Consider the following 16,143-nt stretch of genomic DNA (forward strand, 5'->3'; position numbering starts at 1 on the left):
CAGAATACGACGCTATTTATTTCAGTCTCTGCAATTAAAATCTCCAATGAAAAAGTCGGGGATGGACAGTAATATACCGTTAGTAGAGCTGTTAAGTGGTCCAACCATTGTGAAAAGAAATTTAGAATTGTCTAAATTAAATAACTAAAATGTCCATACCTTTAACATAGAGATTTCATGACTCCCAAGAAGTCAATGATAATATGTATAACCCATATCTGATTGCTTGACACCTCAGGGAGGGGTGGGGGAAGGAAGGAGGGATGAAGATTGGAACCCAAAACTAAAAATAAATATGTTTATTACTTAAAAAAGAAGTCAGTGATAAAAGAAAGGTCCTACATACAGAGAAACATTTATAGCAGGACTTTCTGTAATAGCAAAGAATAAAGTAGATGCCCATTGATTGGGGAAATAGCTAAGCAGACTGTAGAACAAAAATGTAATGGACTATTACTAAATGATGAATATAAAAAAACACAAGAAAATTTATCTAAGAACTGATGCAAGAAGACTGATAAGCAGATCCAGAAAAACAACATATAAAATGACAACAACACTGAAAATAGAAATGATAACAACTGAAAAATCAGTGCTGTGAAATTATGAATGACCAAGCTTGGTCTCAAAGAATAGATATGAGAAGGCACCTCCCTTCTTTCTTTGTAAAGATGGGAGTCTATGAGTATATAAACCACAGGTAAGGTCAGATATTGTGGATGTGTCGATTAGTTTTCCTGAACTGCTTCCCCCTACAACCCCCTCTTTTTATTTTTTTGTTACAAGGGATGGCTTCTGGGAATGGGAGGGGAGGGGAGGGAAAGGGATGTATTTGGAAAAGCAGATGATTGTTTATGCAATACTGAGTTCTTTCAAAGTCAAGAAAGGGCTGGATCATGGTAACATCTTCCTACCATCTTCTACTAATGAACTTTCATGCAGTTCCATCTCAGGAATTTCCTTTGTGCAAAACTAGAACTTATTGTTGGTGAATTTCTGGTTTTTTCCATCCTAGCCTACATCTGACTGATTTCACCAGGAGCACAAAAACACCCATACCTGGTAATATGGATGATGCAAAAAGGAATCCGGGCAGCCAGCTAAAGCCATTGGTTCTTTCTTGCTTTCTTCAATTTACATTTACTCTGGCACTGCACCTGCAACAAAGATCAATCATAAGAAGCCAAGGCAAAGGAAAAGTTCAGGCTAATTATGTTACTACTAAAAACCAAATTTCTGCGTAGGGATAATAAAATCTCCAGCACTCCTAGGCCATCTCAATTTGTGGACCTGATAGAGTTCTCATTAATATAAAGCAACTACAGGCTTTATCCTAGCATTTATGCATCAGATCATATAATAGGGCAGGGTCTCTTAACCTGAGGATACCCTAACTTGCTTTGTTTTTAGTATTTTGATAACTGTCTATCAATATAATTGGTTTTCTTTTTAATCCCATCTATTTTTTATTTTGGCTGGGCAATGAGGGTTAAGTGACTTGCCCAGAGTCACACAGCTAGTAAGCGTCAATTGTCTGAGGCTGGATTTGAACTCAGGTCCTCCTGAATCCAGAGCCAGTGCTTTATTCACTGTGCCACCTAGCTGCCCATAATCCCATCTATTTTATCTTGCTCATTTAAAAGCATTATTCTTGAAAAGGGGTCCCTTGGTTTCACTAGACTCCCAAAGGCATCCATGATACACTGAAATGAACCCCTAACCTAGGAGATAGTGTGGGTCAGAAGAGGATTCTTTTGGGATAACCACATGGTGGTAACGGAAAGACAATACAATCTGGAGGGGCAATATGGTGCTGTTGGAAGGTCACTGTCCCTGGCATGGGGGGAAAGAGACTTCCAAAACTTGGTAGCTATGGGCAAGTCACTTAGCCTCTCCTGAAGCTAATGCTAGCAATTTGTTTTCATTGGCTTATTACATCCAGAAATGCAACATTAGAAATGGGTTATGGATAACATAAACATAACTACCAGATGCTGGGTTTGACCATTGAATGATTATTGTCCATCTACTTCTGAAATATTAGCAATGAAAAATAACCTGCCCAATTAACTAATTTCAGAGAAGCACCGGGCAGAGTTATCTTGCCAAGAAGTTGTAGCAAATATCAACTCTTAGAAATGAAAAGTATAGTCTGAATCCAAAAGGATTGTGCTCTTATTTAATGGTCATCCCCAGTAGGAGCAGAAACTGGTTCAGTGGTTTAGTGAGTCCGCTGAAAGCAGGGTATCCCTAAAGTGCTCTTACTCAGAAGCATTTCTGAGTGCATTTACCACTACAGTTATCCCTTCCATGTTGCAATTTTCCCCATAATATTTTCAATATATTGCAGGTCAGCATAAGAAATTATTTGGAAATTGTGGGGGGGGAGTTTTGTGGAAGCTTCAAACGACATGCAAAGGCCACTGATGACACAAGAAAGGTTTAGAAACTCAGAAATGCATAAAATATCTGCATAATATTGTATAGAATGAAGCTTTTGATCAAATACTTAACCCAAATTTTGTAAGAAGGTACTGTGAGGGGGCAGCTAGGTGGCACAGTGGATAAAGCACCAGTCCTGGGTTCAGGAGGACCTGAGTTCAAATCCAGCCTCAGACACTTGATACTTACTAGCTGTGTGATCCTGGGCAAGTCACTTAAACCTCATTGCCCTGGCCCAAAAACAAAACGAACAAACAAAAGGTACTGTAAATACCCCATAAAAGAAAAGGGGAGACCATGCCCCTAATCCCCCCCTTTACCCTCCCACCCTTTGCAATGTGGAAGGGATAACTGTCTATCATTCCAAGATGGTTGTTCTTTTTAAATTTAAATACTAACTACTCCATAGGTCAGCTTGGTGCATGGGAAGAACCCTGGTAGTACACTCAAAGATAAGAATAAGATACACACATTTGGATATGGCTATTGGGAGAAATTTGCTTTCTTTGATTATAGGGGAAAAGGAAAGGGAAGGGGAAGGGGCAAGAGATTGGAGAGGGGAGGGCCGAGGGGAGGAGGAATAGGTAGGGAGAGGGGACAAAGGAAAGGAGCATGGAGGTAATAGGGGATGGGAAAAAGGCAAGAGAAGGGGAAAAGAAAGGGAAAGGAGGAGAGGAGAGAGGAGACAAGGAAAGGGGAAAGGAAAAGAGGAGAGAAAGAAGAAAAAAGAAAGGAGAGGGAGGCAGAGAAAAGAAAGCGGGAAGGGAAGGGGGAAGAGGAATGGAGAGAGGGAAAGAGAAGGGGAGAGAGGTAAAGGTGGTGAGGAAAAGGGGGAAAGGAGAAACCTTGACCTTGGAGGGCTAAACTTGGCGTCACTGGACCTGTTGGCTTTGTAATTTAATAGATGTGTGCCTTTGTTAGAGTCATTGACTCTCCATGGGCTTCAATTTCCTATAAAATGAGGAAGCCGCACTAGAGAGCCTTCTAAGGTCCTTTCTAGTCCTAAACCTTAGATCTTAGGATAGAGTGATTATAGCATCACAGATCTAGACTTGTGGCCATTTCCTAGATTTAGTATCAAATAACAAAACACACAAAGGGGAACTTTTTTAAAAGGTGACAGACTCATGCCCAAGAAGCAAATTTGGCAAGAATACACCAATACCAAGAACAGCATTCCCTACCCACAGAGAACTCTGCCTTCTTGCTGGTGGCACGAAAATTATGCCAAAAATGTTTTGGAATATAAACTAAATTCAAGCATTCATTCAGATTTGAATCTGCCTCCCACAAATCTGAATCTGTTTCAAAATGGTCTCTGGATAAAAAAGGAAAAGCTAAGAAGAAGCAAAGTCCTGCTCCGGTAAACCTTTTATACCACATAGCCCCTTCTTCAAAGCAATTATTAATAAACACTAACAGCTAAAATAAATGACTCTCATCACAAGATAGAAAAACGGAGCAGCTTCAGGGACTCTTCTATCTGACAAAACTCTTGGGACACATCCAAAGAGGTCATTAAGTACAATAAATACTATGTAGGGGAAGCCTAACAGGACTTGTAGAATATCTTTACCAACACCATCTCAGCAATCTTCATAATATTCCTAAGAAATAACAAAACTCAGGCCCTGGGATGGATATGTTCATGTCAACTCACAAGGGAAAAACCAATGGAATTTAGATCAGCTCAGTGTTCTGCCTGTCAAATTCCTGAAACAATCAATTCATTTATTCTGAACAGTGCTTCCCTAAAATAAAGATATGCACAAGTGTGAAAAACCTATGGATATGGAACAAAGCATATATTTTCATTTTTCTAGTGTATTGATTGGTTTTGCTGATTTTTTTCTCTTCTTTTTTTCCTTTAGTCTGAAATAAAAGGATGGCTCTGTAGAAGAGGGGAGGAAATGGGTACAGGAGAAATCTAGGAGATGTATAAAAAGCAAAAGGGAATGTCAATAAAAACGCAACTAATAAAAAATAAAGATATAGTTAAAATGAAGAGAGACCACTCCCTTTAATCCAACTAGAATTCCTATTTGTGGTTCTGTTTTGAAAACTAGAATTTATACAGGAAAAACAGAGCCCCATCATTTAGAATACACTTGATTGATCCTTGGTTAAAAGCTGTAACTGAAATGTAAAATGTGATGAAGGAGAGATTGATTCTCTACAGGGCTATCAGGTTTCTTTATCCTTTCCATTCCTTTCAACAAGCCTTTTAACCAGCCTTGCAGAACGCTCTCTTGCAACTGGAATAAGCCACTGTTTTTAATCTATAAAGATCAATGTCTTTATTCTTCTATGCCTCTTTAGGCATCATGCACTTGACACTATTAACATCAAAAGCTGATCCTCACCTTTGCTCTAAAAGATGAATTCAACTAAGTCATTTTTTCTGGCTGTCAAAGCTATTGAATTTATCTTTTAACTTCTAATGAATTTTGCTTCGGAGATGTCTCCAAAATGCTGCTATGAACAAAATAAATGCTTGGGGCACATTTCTGATATCCAGTGTAATGTTTCATAACATCTCAAGAGAACACACTCGAATCACCTTGTTAGAAAAGAACAGTTAAAATTTTGCTTAAGAGTAAAATTGCTTGGAAAATGAAGGGAGCAATTTTCACTTTTCAATATATTTATTCATTTTATTTTCTATTTTTCCATTTAAAATTTCTTATTGCACAGTAGGAAAGCATTTTGCCATATTCTAATGAGCTTTGCCTGCATTTGGAATGATACCTGAGTTATTCTTTAATCAACTGATCAAGTATTTATTAAGCACCAACTATATAACAAGGATATATAATTAAGTTTTGAGGATATACAAAGAATGAACAATTCCTTACTTGCAAGTAGCTTACATTCATGTGGGTAAAAAAATAAGTATATATAAAAATATATCCAACACTAAATGATGTTCTGTGAACTGTAATTCTGTAATTGATTGCCATTTGTACCTCCTAGGTCTAATTAGTGACTTAACGGGAATATTGGAAGAGAGAAAGAAAGAACCAATAATCCTCAAGGTAATCTAATTACTCTAATATCTATTGATTAAAGGCAATATTAGAGGCTTAAATTTAGTTAAAAGCCTAACAAAACAAAGCACTTCAAAAGAAATGGAAAGGATTTGAAGCTAGAAGGGACCTTAGAGGTCACCCAGGCCAGGTGTCAAATGATGTGGTCTGCAAAACTTCCTTGTGTAGCTTAAATCGTAATTTCAATATAATTGGGAAATAGTTAATGAAATAAATAAAAATATAATATGAGATAACGCTAATTTGTAGCTTTCTAAATCAGTATGCAGTCTGCAGGGATGTATTCTTATTAGAGTTCGGCACCACTGATCTATCCAACCCCATCTTTTATTTGTTTGTTTTTTGTTTGTGACTTGCTCAGGGTCACACAGCTAGAAAGCGTCAAATGTCTGAGGCCAAATTTGAACTCAGATCCTCCTGAATCCAGGGCCAGTGCTTTATCCACTGTGCCACCACCTAGCTGCCCCAACCCCATCTTTTTACAGAATGGGAACTTGAAGTCTAGAGATGTGAGCTAACTTTCTTAACGTCACAGTGGGTAAATTACAGGCAAAGCCGGCAGGGATTCCAAGTCAGGCCCCCTGCAACCAAAGCTAACACCTCTTCATTTGATTATGTAGATTGGAGTCGGGTTATGGTGAATCAAAAAGGGGAATCTAGCTTTGATACAGGAAGCCTCAAGAAGTCACTGACAGCTTTTGAACAAGGCAGTGACATGATCCAAGTGGGGCTATCAGATGATGTCACAAGCAGAGTTCTTTTCAAAGTGGAAAGAAAAAAAAGGTGATAGGAGTTGGTGAAAGCCTGGATATGGAAGATAAAGGAGGATCCAGCAGAGAAGGTCCCAAGCTTTTAAGACTAGGTTGCTGAAAGAACAATGGTGACAAAGACACACGGTTTGGGACAGGGAGTGGCTCTGGAACCAAAGAAAATGTATAGGTTTAGAGATTTTTGTGGTGATGGCTGGATTTCTCAAAAGATACACACTAGAGAGCTGGATGGGACTAGAACTCAAATGAAATGATACAGAAAGGAAATAGAATTTTTTAAAAACCCTCCCATAATACTTTATGATTGGAAGATGCTATCCACATCCAGAGAAAGAGATGATAAGTGGAAATATGCACAATATGGTCTTACATATATGTGTATGACTGATAATGTGTTATGTTTATGTTTATAGATATCCATGTATGTGTATATGTATCTTGTTAAATTGTAGCCTGAGGGTAGAGGAAAAAAATTAAGTAAAAAGTGCACGGCAGAGAACCCTCCAAAAAGCCCAAAGGAAGCAAAGAAATGCTGGGTAGCTTTGAAAACAATGTATAGTATTTATTATACAGGTTTTCTTGAATGTTAATTTATTGTTTTATCTTGAATTCTCTCTTATGTTTTGCTGTGTATGTGGAAGTGTTTTTCCCTTTTCTTATTTTGTATTTAAGTTTAAGACAAATAAAAAATTTGCAAAAAAAGGATACCTTATGATTAAAAGTTTTAAATTCCTTTTCACAATGATCTTGGACCTCTAAAACTTTAACACAAAGCTGTCTTTACATACGGTCTTGGTTTCTTTCTTTTTCTTTAATAAAAAACTAACGACCCCCCCCCAAAAGGTAAGATTAAAATATATTTTAAAGCCTGATTATTTTTAAATCATTGATATTTTTCCTACTCCTGCATCAGTGGAATTCCCCTCAATTACCACCAGTAGTTTTTCTAGGCAAGGTCCCATAATTTTGCAAGACCTGCTTATTTTAAAAGCAACATTTCTCAGTGTTCATTAGAGAATCTGCAGGAACCGAGAATGCAATAATTGTTTAATGAAGTCATTCCTATCAATCATTCATATACATTGAACTTTCAGACAGAAAATCATTTCTCTATGACATAAGAGATCAAAATAACCCATACCAATACGAGCAAAAAGTCACCTTTGAAAGGAAGGACATTGTCTCTGCCCTGTCCTTCCTTTCCCTCTTTTAACTTCGCAGGCTCATTTAAAAAAGACATTAAATAGTGTGTCTTTTACATTTATCAGTTCAATTTGAGTTTGTATTTTGACATAAATTGTATATCATATATTAAATTCTTGAGGAAACAATTAAAGATGAGTCTTCTGTATTGTTGTTCATCCAATTGAGGATGAACAACAATACAGCACCAGTCCCTCAGCACACCCTGCCCTCCAATCAAATACATAATCACACACACACACACACACACACACACACCTCAAAGGCAAAACAAGCAGCTATCCTCATAGCACATGCATAAACGAATTCAATTTATTCTCACTACAGTATTTGGTCTTTGGTCTCCATGCTACCTCTCAAAACCAAAAAGAAAGAAGGGAAGGAAGGAAGGAAGGAAGGAAGGAAGGAAGGAAGGAAGGAAGGAAGGAAGAAAGAAAGAAAGAAAGAAAGAAAGAAAGAAAGAAAGAAAGAAAGAAAGAAAGAAAGAAAGAAAGAAAGAAAGAAAGAAAGAAAGAAAGAAAGAAAGAAAGAAAGAAAGAAAGAAAGAAAGAAAGAAAGAAAAGCTTTCTGAGTTCTCTGTGATAAATAATATTCTAATGACAGTTCTAGAGTATTTCTAATTTTCTGAACAGGCTTCTCTGTTTTATCCTGGGTTGTCACTTCTGAGTGAAATAATAAGCAGAACCAGGAGGACATGACTACAGGTATACATCAGAGATATTGTGGGTTTGGTTCCAGATCACTGCAATAAAGGGGATGTCTTAATAAAGTGAATCAATTGAATTTTTTTTTGGTTTCCCATTGCATATAAAAGTTACGTTTACACTGTACTGTAGTCTATTAAGTGTGTAATACTAATATGTCCAAATAATCTATATACCTTAATTTAAAAACACTTTATTGCTAAAAATGCAAATTATCATCTGAACCTTCAGCGAGTCAGAATTATCTTTTTTTGCTGGTGGAGGGTCTTGCCTCAATGTCTGACTGACTTAAGGTGGTGGTTGCTGAAAGTTGGGGTGGCATGGCAACTTCTTAAAATAAGACAACAATGAAGTTTGCCCCATCACTTGACTCTTCCTTTCATGAAAGATTTCTCTGTAGTATGTGATGACGCTGTTTGATAGCATTTCACCCACAGTAAAACTTCTTTCAAAACTGGAGTCAAACCTCTCAAACTCTGCTGCTACTTTATCAACTAAGTTTATGTAATATTCTTCACTATTGTTCTGTAGAGGCACAAGGAGAGCGGGAAAGATGGGGAAAAGCGGGTCAGTGGAGCAATCAGAACACACACAACCTTTACCAATCAAGTTCACTATCTTATACAGATGAATTACATGGCACTCCAAAACAATTACAATAGTAACATCAATGATCACTGATCACAGATCACCATAACATATAGAAAAACAATGAAAAAGTTTGAAATATTGCAAGAATTACCAAAATGTGACAGAGACATGATTGAAAGCACATGCTACTGGGGAAAATCGTGCAAACAAAACTTCCATCATTGACACAGGGTTGCCACAAACCTTCAATTTTTTATAAAAGCAATATCAATTAAGCACAATAAAGCCAAGTGCAATAAAGCAAGGTATATCTGTATAGGCATTCACAGAGCATGGACCAATTGTACCAGCCCCCCTTCTAGATCCATCTTGGACAATGGCCATGATAATCTGAAGGAAAACAGAAATGAAAAACTTAAGAACATCAGTACAATGACTAATGGTAACTTCAGAAGCCTCATAGTGAAATCATTCTTCCCATGGGGTGGAGGAATACAGGTACAGAATGAGTCTTTCTCGAACTTGGCCTAGGGGTTCTGTTTTGTTTGACTGTCTATTTGCTAGAAGGAAAGATTCTTTTTCGAAGGAAGGGGCAACATGGGGAGGGGGATGTCAGTCAAGTCAACAGCATTTATTTAGAACTTACTATGTGTCAAAACACTGTGTTAAATACTGTAAAAAAATTGAAAAGCAACAATAAAGCCATTTTAAAATAAAAGATCCTCATCAAAGCTAACTGCCATCACATTTATATTGAAACTTGAAACTAGTAAGAAAAATTGATTCAGCTACAAAAGCAAGCCAAGGGCAAATTTTGCAATATTAATTTCCCTTTTTTCTTGTATTTAAAGAATTGGATATAGAAAACAGGGGCATCAATTTATTTCTCTATTTCTCAAAACATACATTACAAAGATTTGATGTTTTGCAAGCTACACTATTTTAGAAGAGTTCAAGTTAATTATAGGGGGTCAGTCTTTTACTTCAAATGTCCCTAATGCTGCCGCTAAATTCATATTGCAATATCTGATCGTGGACTCCAGGTAAGTACAAGCTTTCCTAATGGAGCACAATTACTGGCAGGCCATATTTAACAACCTCGAATTTCAACCTGACAATAGATGAACAAGTGAAGTGGATACAAGGACCAGCCTAGGTAAGTTCTGAAAGCCTCATTAAACAGGAAGGGTAGCTACCAGATGATGTAGATTTCAATGCATGAAATCCAGGGGGCAGCTAAGTGGCACAGTGGAAAAAGCACCAGCCCTGGATTCAAGAGGACCTGAGTTCAAATCCGGCCTCAGACACTTGACACTTACTATGTGACCCTGGGCAAGTCACTTAACCCCCATTGCCCCGCATAAAAACGGAAACAGAAAAAAAAAATCAATGCATGAAATCCAGATATTAAGATGCAGATATAGAGAAGTTAGGATCCAAGTCCAAGGGAGGAAGCAGCTACACTAAGGAAATCATGAGTCATTTGAAGGAATGAAGTGAATTCAAAGCCAAACTTTGTCTATTACTACCATAAAAAAGCAAATATCCACAGACTCCCCTTGCCCTAGCCCAGTAGCCAAGTAAACCTTCCATGTAACCTCTTAATGTATCAATAAATAAGCATTTATTAAATGCCCACTACTAGGAAGTAGGTTTACAAAGATGAAAAAAAATAATAGGAGCTTACATTCTATCAGGAGAAGCAATGGGTAGACATAAGCAGATTTAAAATGTATACAAAATAAACACACTGGTAATTTCAATGGAGAACTGAGGCACTGGAAGCTGGGGGAATTAGGAAAGGATTCCTCTAAAAAGCAGTCTTTGAGCATGAGTTGAACTTGGAAGGAGAGTAGGGATTCTCAGAGGAATAGATGAGAGGAGTTTCTTACAGACATGGGAAACAGCCTGGGTAAGAGGTCAGAGATGAGAGATCAGATATAGGGTGGGAGAACAGCAAAAATCATTTTGGTTGAACCACTAGATTCTCAAAGGGAGAACTATGTACCAAAGACTGGAAAGGAAGGCCGGAGTCAAATTATGAAGGAATGTGTATTTGATCCTAGAGGCAAGCTAGATGACTCAGTGAATTGGGTGTAAGACTTGGAGTCTGGAAGACCTGAGTTCAAATTTTTCCTTGGACACTTACTAGCTGTGTGATTCTGGGCAAGTCGCTTAATCTCTCTGTGCCTCAATAGCCTCCTCTGTAAAAAAAGGATAATAATAGCACCTACCTCCCAGAGCTGTTGTGAGGCTCCTATGAGTTAACATATGGAAAGCACAGGATATGGACCTGAGCTAGAGTGTTTTGGCTCTGTAAATGAGGAGAAGGGGATAGAGATGTTGTAGAGATAAAAGCAACCACACTGGGCACCTGGAATGTACCAGAAGAAGTAAAGAATAAAAAGTGACTCCAAGGCTGTGTACCACTGGGTGGCTGGAACGTTAGCTCCATTTTACAGACACTATGCTCCGAAGGTCTTGTGCAGGATCGCACAGCTATTAAACTTCTGAGGCTGCACTGGTCTTCCTGCTTCTAAGGCCGACACTCTATCCACGAGAGCCGTACAATCTAGGACTCAGAAGAAAGATAACCAAGAGGCTAACGAACCCTCTGTTGACTAAGAGGACATGCTCCTCTTCAATCAGCTCACGTGACCTTCTAAGGGGCCGTGAGCATACCTACAGAACCTCCAGTAAGCTTCCCAGCCCCAAGCCAGCACAGACAGATGAGAGAAATCACATCTAAATCTAGGAGAAAGGAACAAAGTATTCTTGCTAACCCAAGTGAGTAGGTTCTGAAGATTCCTAAAAATAAAGTTTTAATATGTCTTCAGAAGCTATCAAAGCTAACTTCACTTGCAGAGGATTATCCATGACACTGGGCTGTCTATGTCGGAAGCACTCTGACCCAGTGGGCTGGAGACCTACCTCTCCATGTTCCACATACTCAACCACAAATCCCTTTCTTAGAGACCTTGTCCTCCTGACTTCATCTAGCCCTGCCACCAGTTGCTTGCTCTGATCCATGCCAGCCCGACCTTGACTAACTCCCCCGCACCTTTCCCCTGACTCCCTTTGGACAGTAATGACCTTTCCCCCTCAGGCCTTGAATAGCATTTTGTGTTGTAACTCCCTATTGTACTTAACATGTAACAGTGTGCATTATAGTGATCTTCACTCCTTTATCTCCCTCCGAATAGACTGTAAGTTCCCTGAGGGCCACAGCTATGTATCATTACCTGAGACTAACAGTACTCCAGACTCCACGGGGGCTTCATAAATATTTGTTGTGCTTGGATATTTATTGCACAATAGCCACCTGCTCCAACTGACACCCACCTATTGCATATCTAGTTCATACACACTAGTTGCACCTCAAGCCAGTCACCCCATGCCCCAGGTAGCTAGCTACACAACAGCATATTGGTCCAATGGCTCTTTGGATGAAACCAGCCTACCAGCTTTTACTCTAAGAAACTCATTCTGGCGTGCTGCTCTTGTGAGCTATAATTCATACTGTATTAAAGATTACATTGTACCTACTCTTTGCTCTAAATCTTAAAATCAATCTCTGGCCAAAAGTAACAAAATCCTGACCTTGTTCATGTGTAATGGAGAAATAAGCAGGAATTTAAACCTATTACCTAAGGCTGCAACACAGAAAAAACAAGGAATTACACAGAGAGGCAATGTTGAGGATCACATCGAAGAAAGAGTATAAGTAAAAAATTAATGTTGGTCAGGTTCTCTGTCCTACTGTAATTCCTCATGCTATCAGGAAAAGGCAAAAAAGAGTCATAGTGGGTAACTTGGATCACCTGTGGCAAACTTCTGAAATACATGGACAAGTAACACAGAATAGGGAGAAGTGGGGGAAATGCTACTTATTTCACTGGAGGGAATACCCACCCACATCAGTGAGACCTCAGTGCCATCTGAGTACCCAATAAATTCTTTGTTAACTTTGGGTCGTATATTTACAGTCTGAGCTGTGATGGGGTATTTTAGGGTTCTGAAAGAAATCTTTGCCTCACACATACTAACAGCCTCTAAACTCAAGGGTAACTCCAAGAAACAAGGCATCCGGCCAGCACTCAATATGCAGATTGTCTTGAAATTCGAATGTGTGAAAATAACAGAAAAAAATGTTCTACCCGCTAAATGTAGAGGTTCCCAACATTTCACCATCTGCAGAACGAGGACAAGAGATGGCCGACTTAGAACCAGATAAGGAAGAGCAAACTGACAAGTTTTCAACCATTAAACGTTACTGACTTCATTTTTCCACATCTGGTTAAGCTTTTAAGTTAAAAAGAAAATCTACTCGGCAAACAACGTGCTTGTAATATGAAGCATGGGGATTATTTTCTAGCTTTTCACAAAAGCATAAGATTTATTTGACTAGTCCCCAGGAATACTGTGATAACTCACCCACCACATAAAAGCTTTCAAAGTGAGACTTTCAAAAGCTGAAAATCTACCTCCTTCCTTCCCTCGGGAAAAAAAAAAAAACCACATGACTATAAAGTTGCAGGTAAGTAGCATAATGTCCAAAGCTCATCCTTTACTTCCTCAACTTCAAATTAGCAATTTTTTTTAAAGGCACAGGCTCCTTTTTAGACCAATGATCAATGTGCTAAGGATTCAAAACACCACAAAGTATATGTACACAAAGTTAAAATTAAACATCATGACTTTTAAATTCCTCATGTGGTTTAGGCTCCTTAGATTCAGTACTCTCTGGTTTGCATTTGACTTGGAAGAAACCTTGAAACGAATTCTTTTTAATTATGAAAAAAACCTGAAAAGAAATTCTGGTATGCTTTCATTTCTCACTGATTAAAATGTTCTATCGTGAAGTTGGAGCATACCTGTTTGTTGCTGATGACTTTTGGTTATTATAGGATTCTCTAGAGTAAGAAGGAACAAAAGGAAGAGGAAGGAACCGAGGATGAGCCTAGCAAATACTCATTCATCCAATAAACATCCTGAGGATCTATTTATTAGGTAGCAAGGCTTGTGTGGGTTCAAGGGATGGTGGGGGAGGGCACAAAACTGAAGCCAACCCTACCCTTGACCTCAACAAACTCACTGTGTGATAAAGTACAGATCTACTCTTCTGGGCTCATCCTAGAAGTACAATTTAAAGCTAGAAGGGGTCTTAGAAGCCACTAAATTCTCCTCCACCCTCCATTTTACAGATGAGAATCTGAGGCTTAGAAAGGTTAACTGATTTATTCAGGGTCACACCTGGATAAGTGCCTGAGGTAGGACTGGAACTCAGATCATCCTGACTCCAGGACACTATCCACTGTGCCACCACAGTGCCACTCATACACTGACCATTCCAGTCAAACTTGCCTATTTGCTGATCTCAATAAAGGATACTCCATCTCCCATCACCATGCCTCTTTTAGACAGGCTTTCCTCCATACACAGAATGTATTCCTTTTTCTCACCCCCACCTCTAGGAACCACTTCCCACAAAAAGCTTTTCCTTATTCCACCTGTTAGTTCCCCCCTTCCAAAATATTACTTTATTGTGTAAAATTTTACATATCATTGTGTACATGTTTTTCCATCTAGTTGAATGTAAGTTCCACAAGGACAAGCACTGTTCTGTTACCTTGGCATACATCTGTGCCTAGCAAACTGTAAGGATGTAATAAACACTCACTGGATAAAAGTAAACATGCACTTGAGAGAGGGAGATTTCATTTTATAAAAGGTATCCCCACTAAAGAGAATCAGACTTTGTTCCCAAACTCTCATTTAAGTCTGTCTACCTACAATGAGGCCAATTTATTTTTCAGCTCCCATTTACCTGTTTTAAGGAAGAATGCAACCTGGTACCAAGATATTCCATCATTGAAAAGGGTAATCCTAAGGCATCTTCAATTATCTTTTTGGGTTTTTTGTTTGTTTGTTTGTTTTAAGGGCAATGAGGGTTAAGTGACTTGCTCAGGGTCACACCGCATGTAAGTGTCAAGTGTCTGAGGCCAGATTTGAACTCAGGACCTCCTGAATCCAGGGCTGGTGCTTTATCCACTGCGCCACCTAGCTGCCCCATCTTCAATGATCTTAATGGAATTCTGATGCCAAATACCAGAGTCGACAATATGAGAATCAAGAAAGAGGACTCCTTTATACACATAAAGGAAAATCTTAAAAAACAAGTCTCTGGGAAGTGGTAATGAGAAATCAATACTCGTCTCATAAGCAAGATGTTTCAGCATCTGGGATGACCATAGGGACAATCCTGCATTTACAAAACTTCCTTCTGCTGCAGGTAGAGAAAGAATGTGCCTCTATTTTTGTTGTAGTTTTTGTTGCTGTTCAGTCATTTCAGTCATGTCTGACTTTTTGTGACCCCATTTGAGATTTTTCTTGGCAAAGATACTGGAGTGGTTTGCCATCTCCTTCTCCAGCTCATTTTACAGATAAGGAAACTGGGGCAATCAGAGTGAAGTGACTTGCCCAGGGTTACATGTGCTTCTATACTTTTGATTAACTTAGAGGACCAAAGATTTAGAGTTACAAGGGACCTTACGTGTCATCTAGCACAATCCCTCCATTTTACAGATGAGAAAGCTAAGGTCCAGAGTTGAAGTGGACTGCCTAGAGTCACATAGCTAATAAGTATCTCAGGTGGGATCTGAATCAAGATCTTTCTGACTTCAAGTCCACCACTCTAACCACTAGCCTGTGATGCCTCTCTTCACTGAAAAAAACATTTAGGATCAATGAAGGCAAGCATCTCTTTCTTTTCTAGTCTACAAACAAATTGGAAGATGACTTTTAAGCTTTTCATGTTGGTCTAAACAAACACAAAACATCTCACATTTATGATGAAAGCAGTGAATATTTTTAAATGTATATTAAAATTATTACAAATTTATAATTAAAGAAAAAAGCTCAGAGTAAATAAGCTTGATGTTTCTCTCAATGAAAACAACCTCAAGTGTCTGCTTTTGCTCATGGTTGTAAGCAATATGTGCTGTTCTCTTCTTATACTAAACAATCATAAATGGTTTCTACATCTGGGGACATTTTTGGTAATACTTATTTGTATGGATCCACCTACACCCCGCTTTGAGAGCAATGGAAATTTTGGGTGGTGACTCGGTGACTAAGGAACCAGATGAAACAGACCCCACCTTGGGAAGTGAACCGATGACCCTGGCCTAATCAACATGGTATTCTAATCAAGTTATAGCACAGCAAAACATTCCATAGAGATGCATTATTCATTTAATGAAATGGACACATCTCGGGGACTTTTTGATGACTTGATAAAGAGTTCTAAGAAAACCATTAATTGGCTATGTGAACATACACAAATCATAATCATTTTAAGTCTCAATTTTTTAAATCTTTAAAATG

General features: G+C 38.5%; 1 protein-coding gene across 3 annotated transcripts in view; it reads right to left on the reverse strand.

Annotated features, from left to right (window-relative positions):
• The window catches only part of GRB10 (growth factor receptor bound protein 10), a 278,346-nt gene that overhangs the window by 191,369 nt on the left and 70,834 nt on the right, over nt 1-16,143 (reverse strand). For all 3 annotated transcript variants that reach the window (XM_043971116.1, XM_043971134.1, XM_043971125.1), the window contains exon 3: nt 1,060-1,157. In XM_043971116.1, coding sequence (XP_043827051.1) covers nt 1,060-1,110 — 51 coding nt within the window. In that variant the 5' untranslated portion in view covers nt 1,111-1,157. The remainder of the gene's footprint in view (nt 1-1,059; nt 1,158-16,143) is intronic.

Source organism: Dromiciops gliroides, chromosome 1, assembly GCF_019393635.1.
Source record: "Dromiciops gliroides isolate mDroGli1 chromosome 1, mDroGli1.pri, whole genome shotgun sequence".
In the NCBI taxonomy this organism is placed as follows: Eukaryota; Metazoa; Chordata; class Mammalia; order Microbiotheria; family Microbiotheriidae; genus Dromiciops; species Dromiciops gliroides.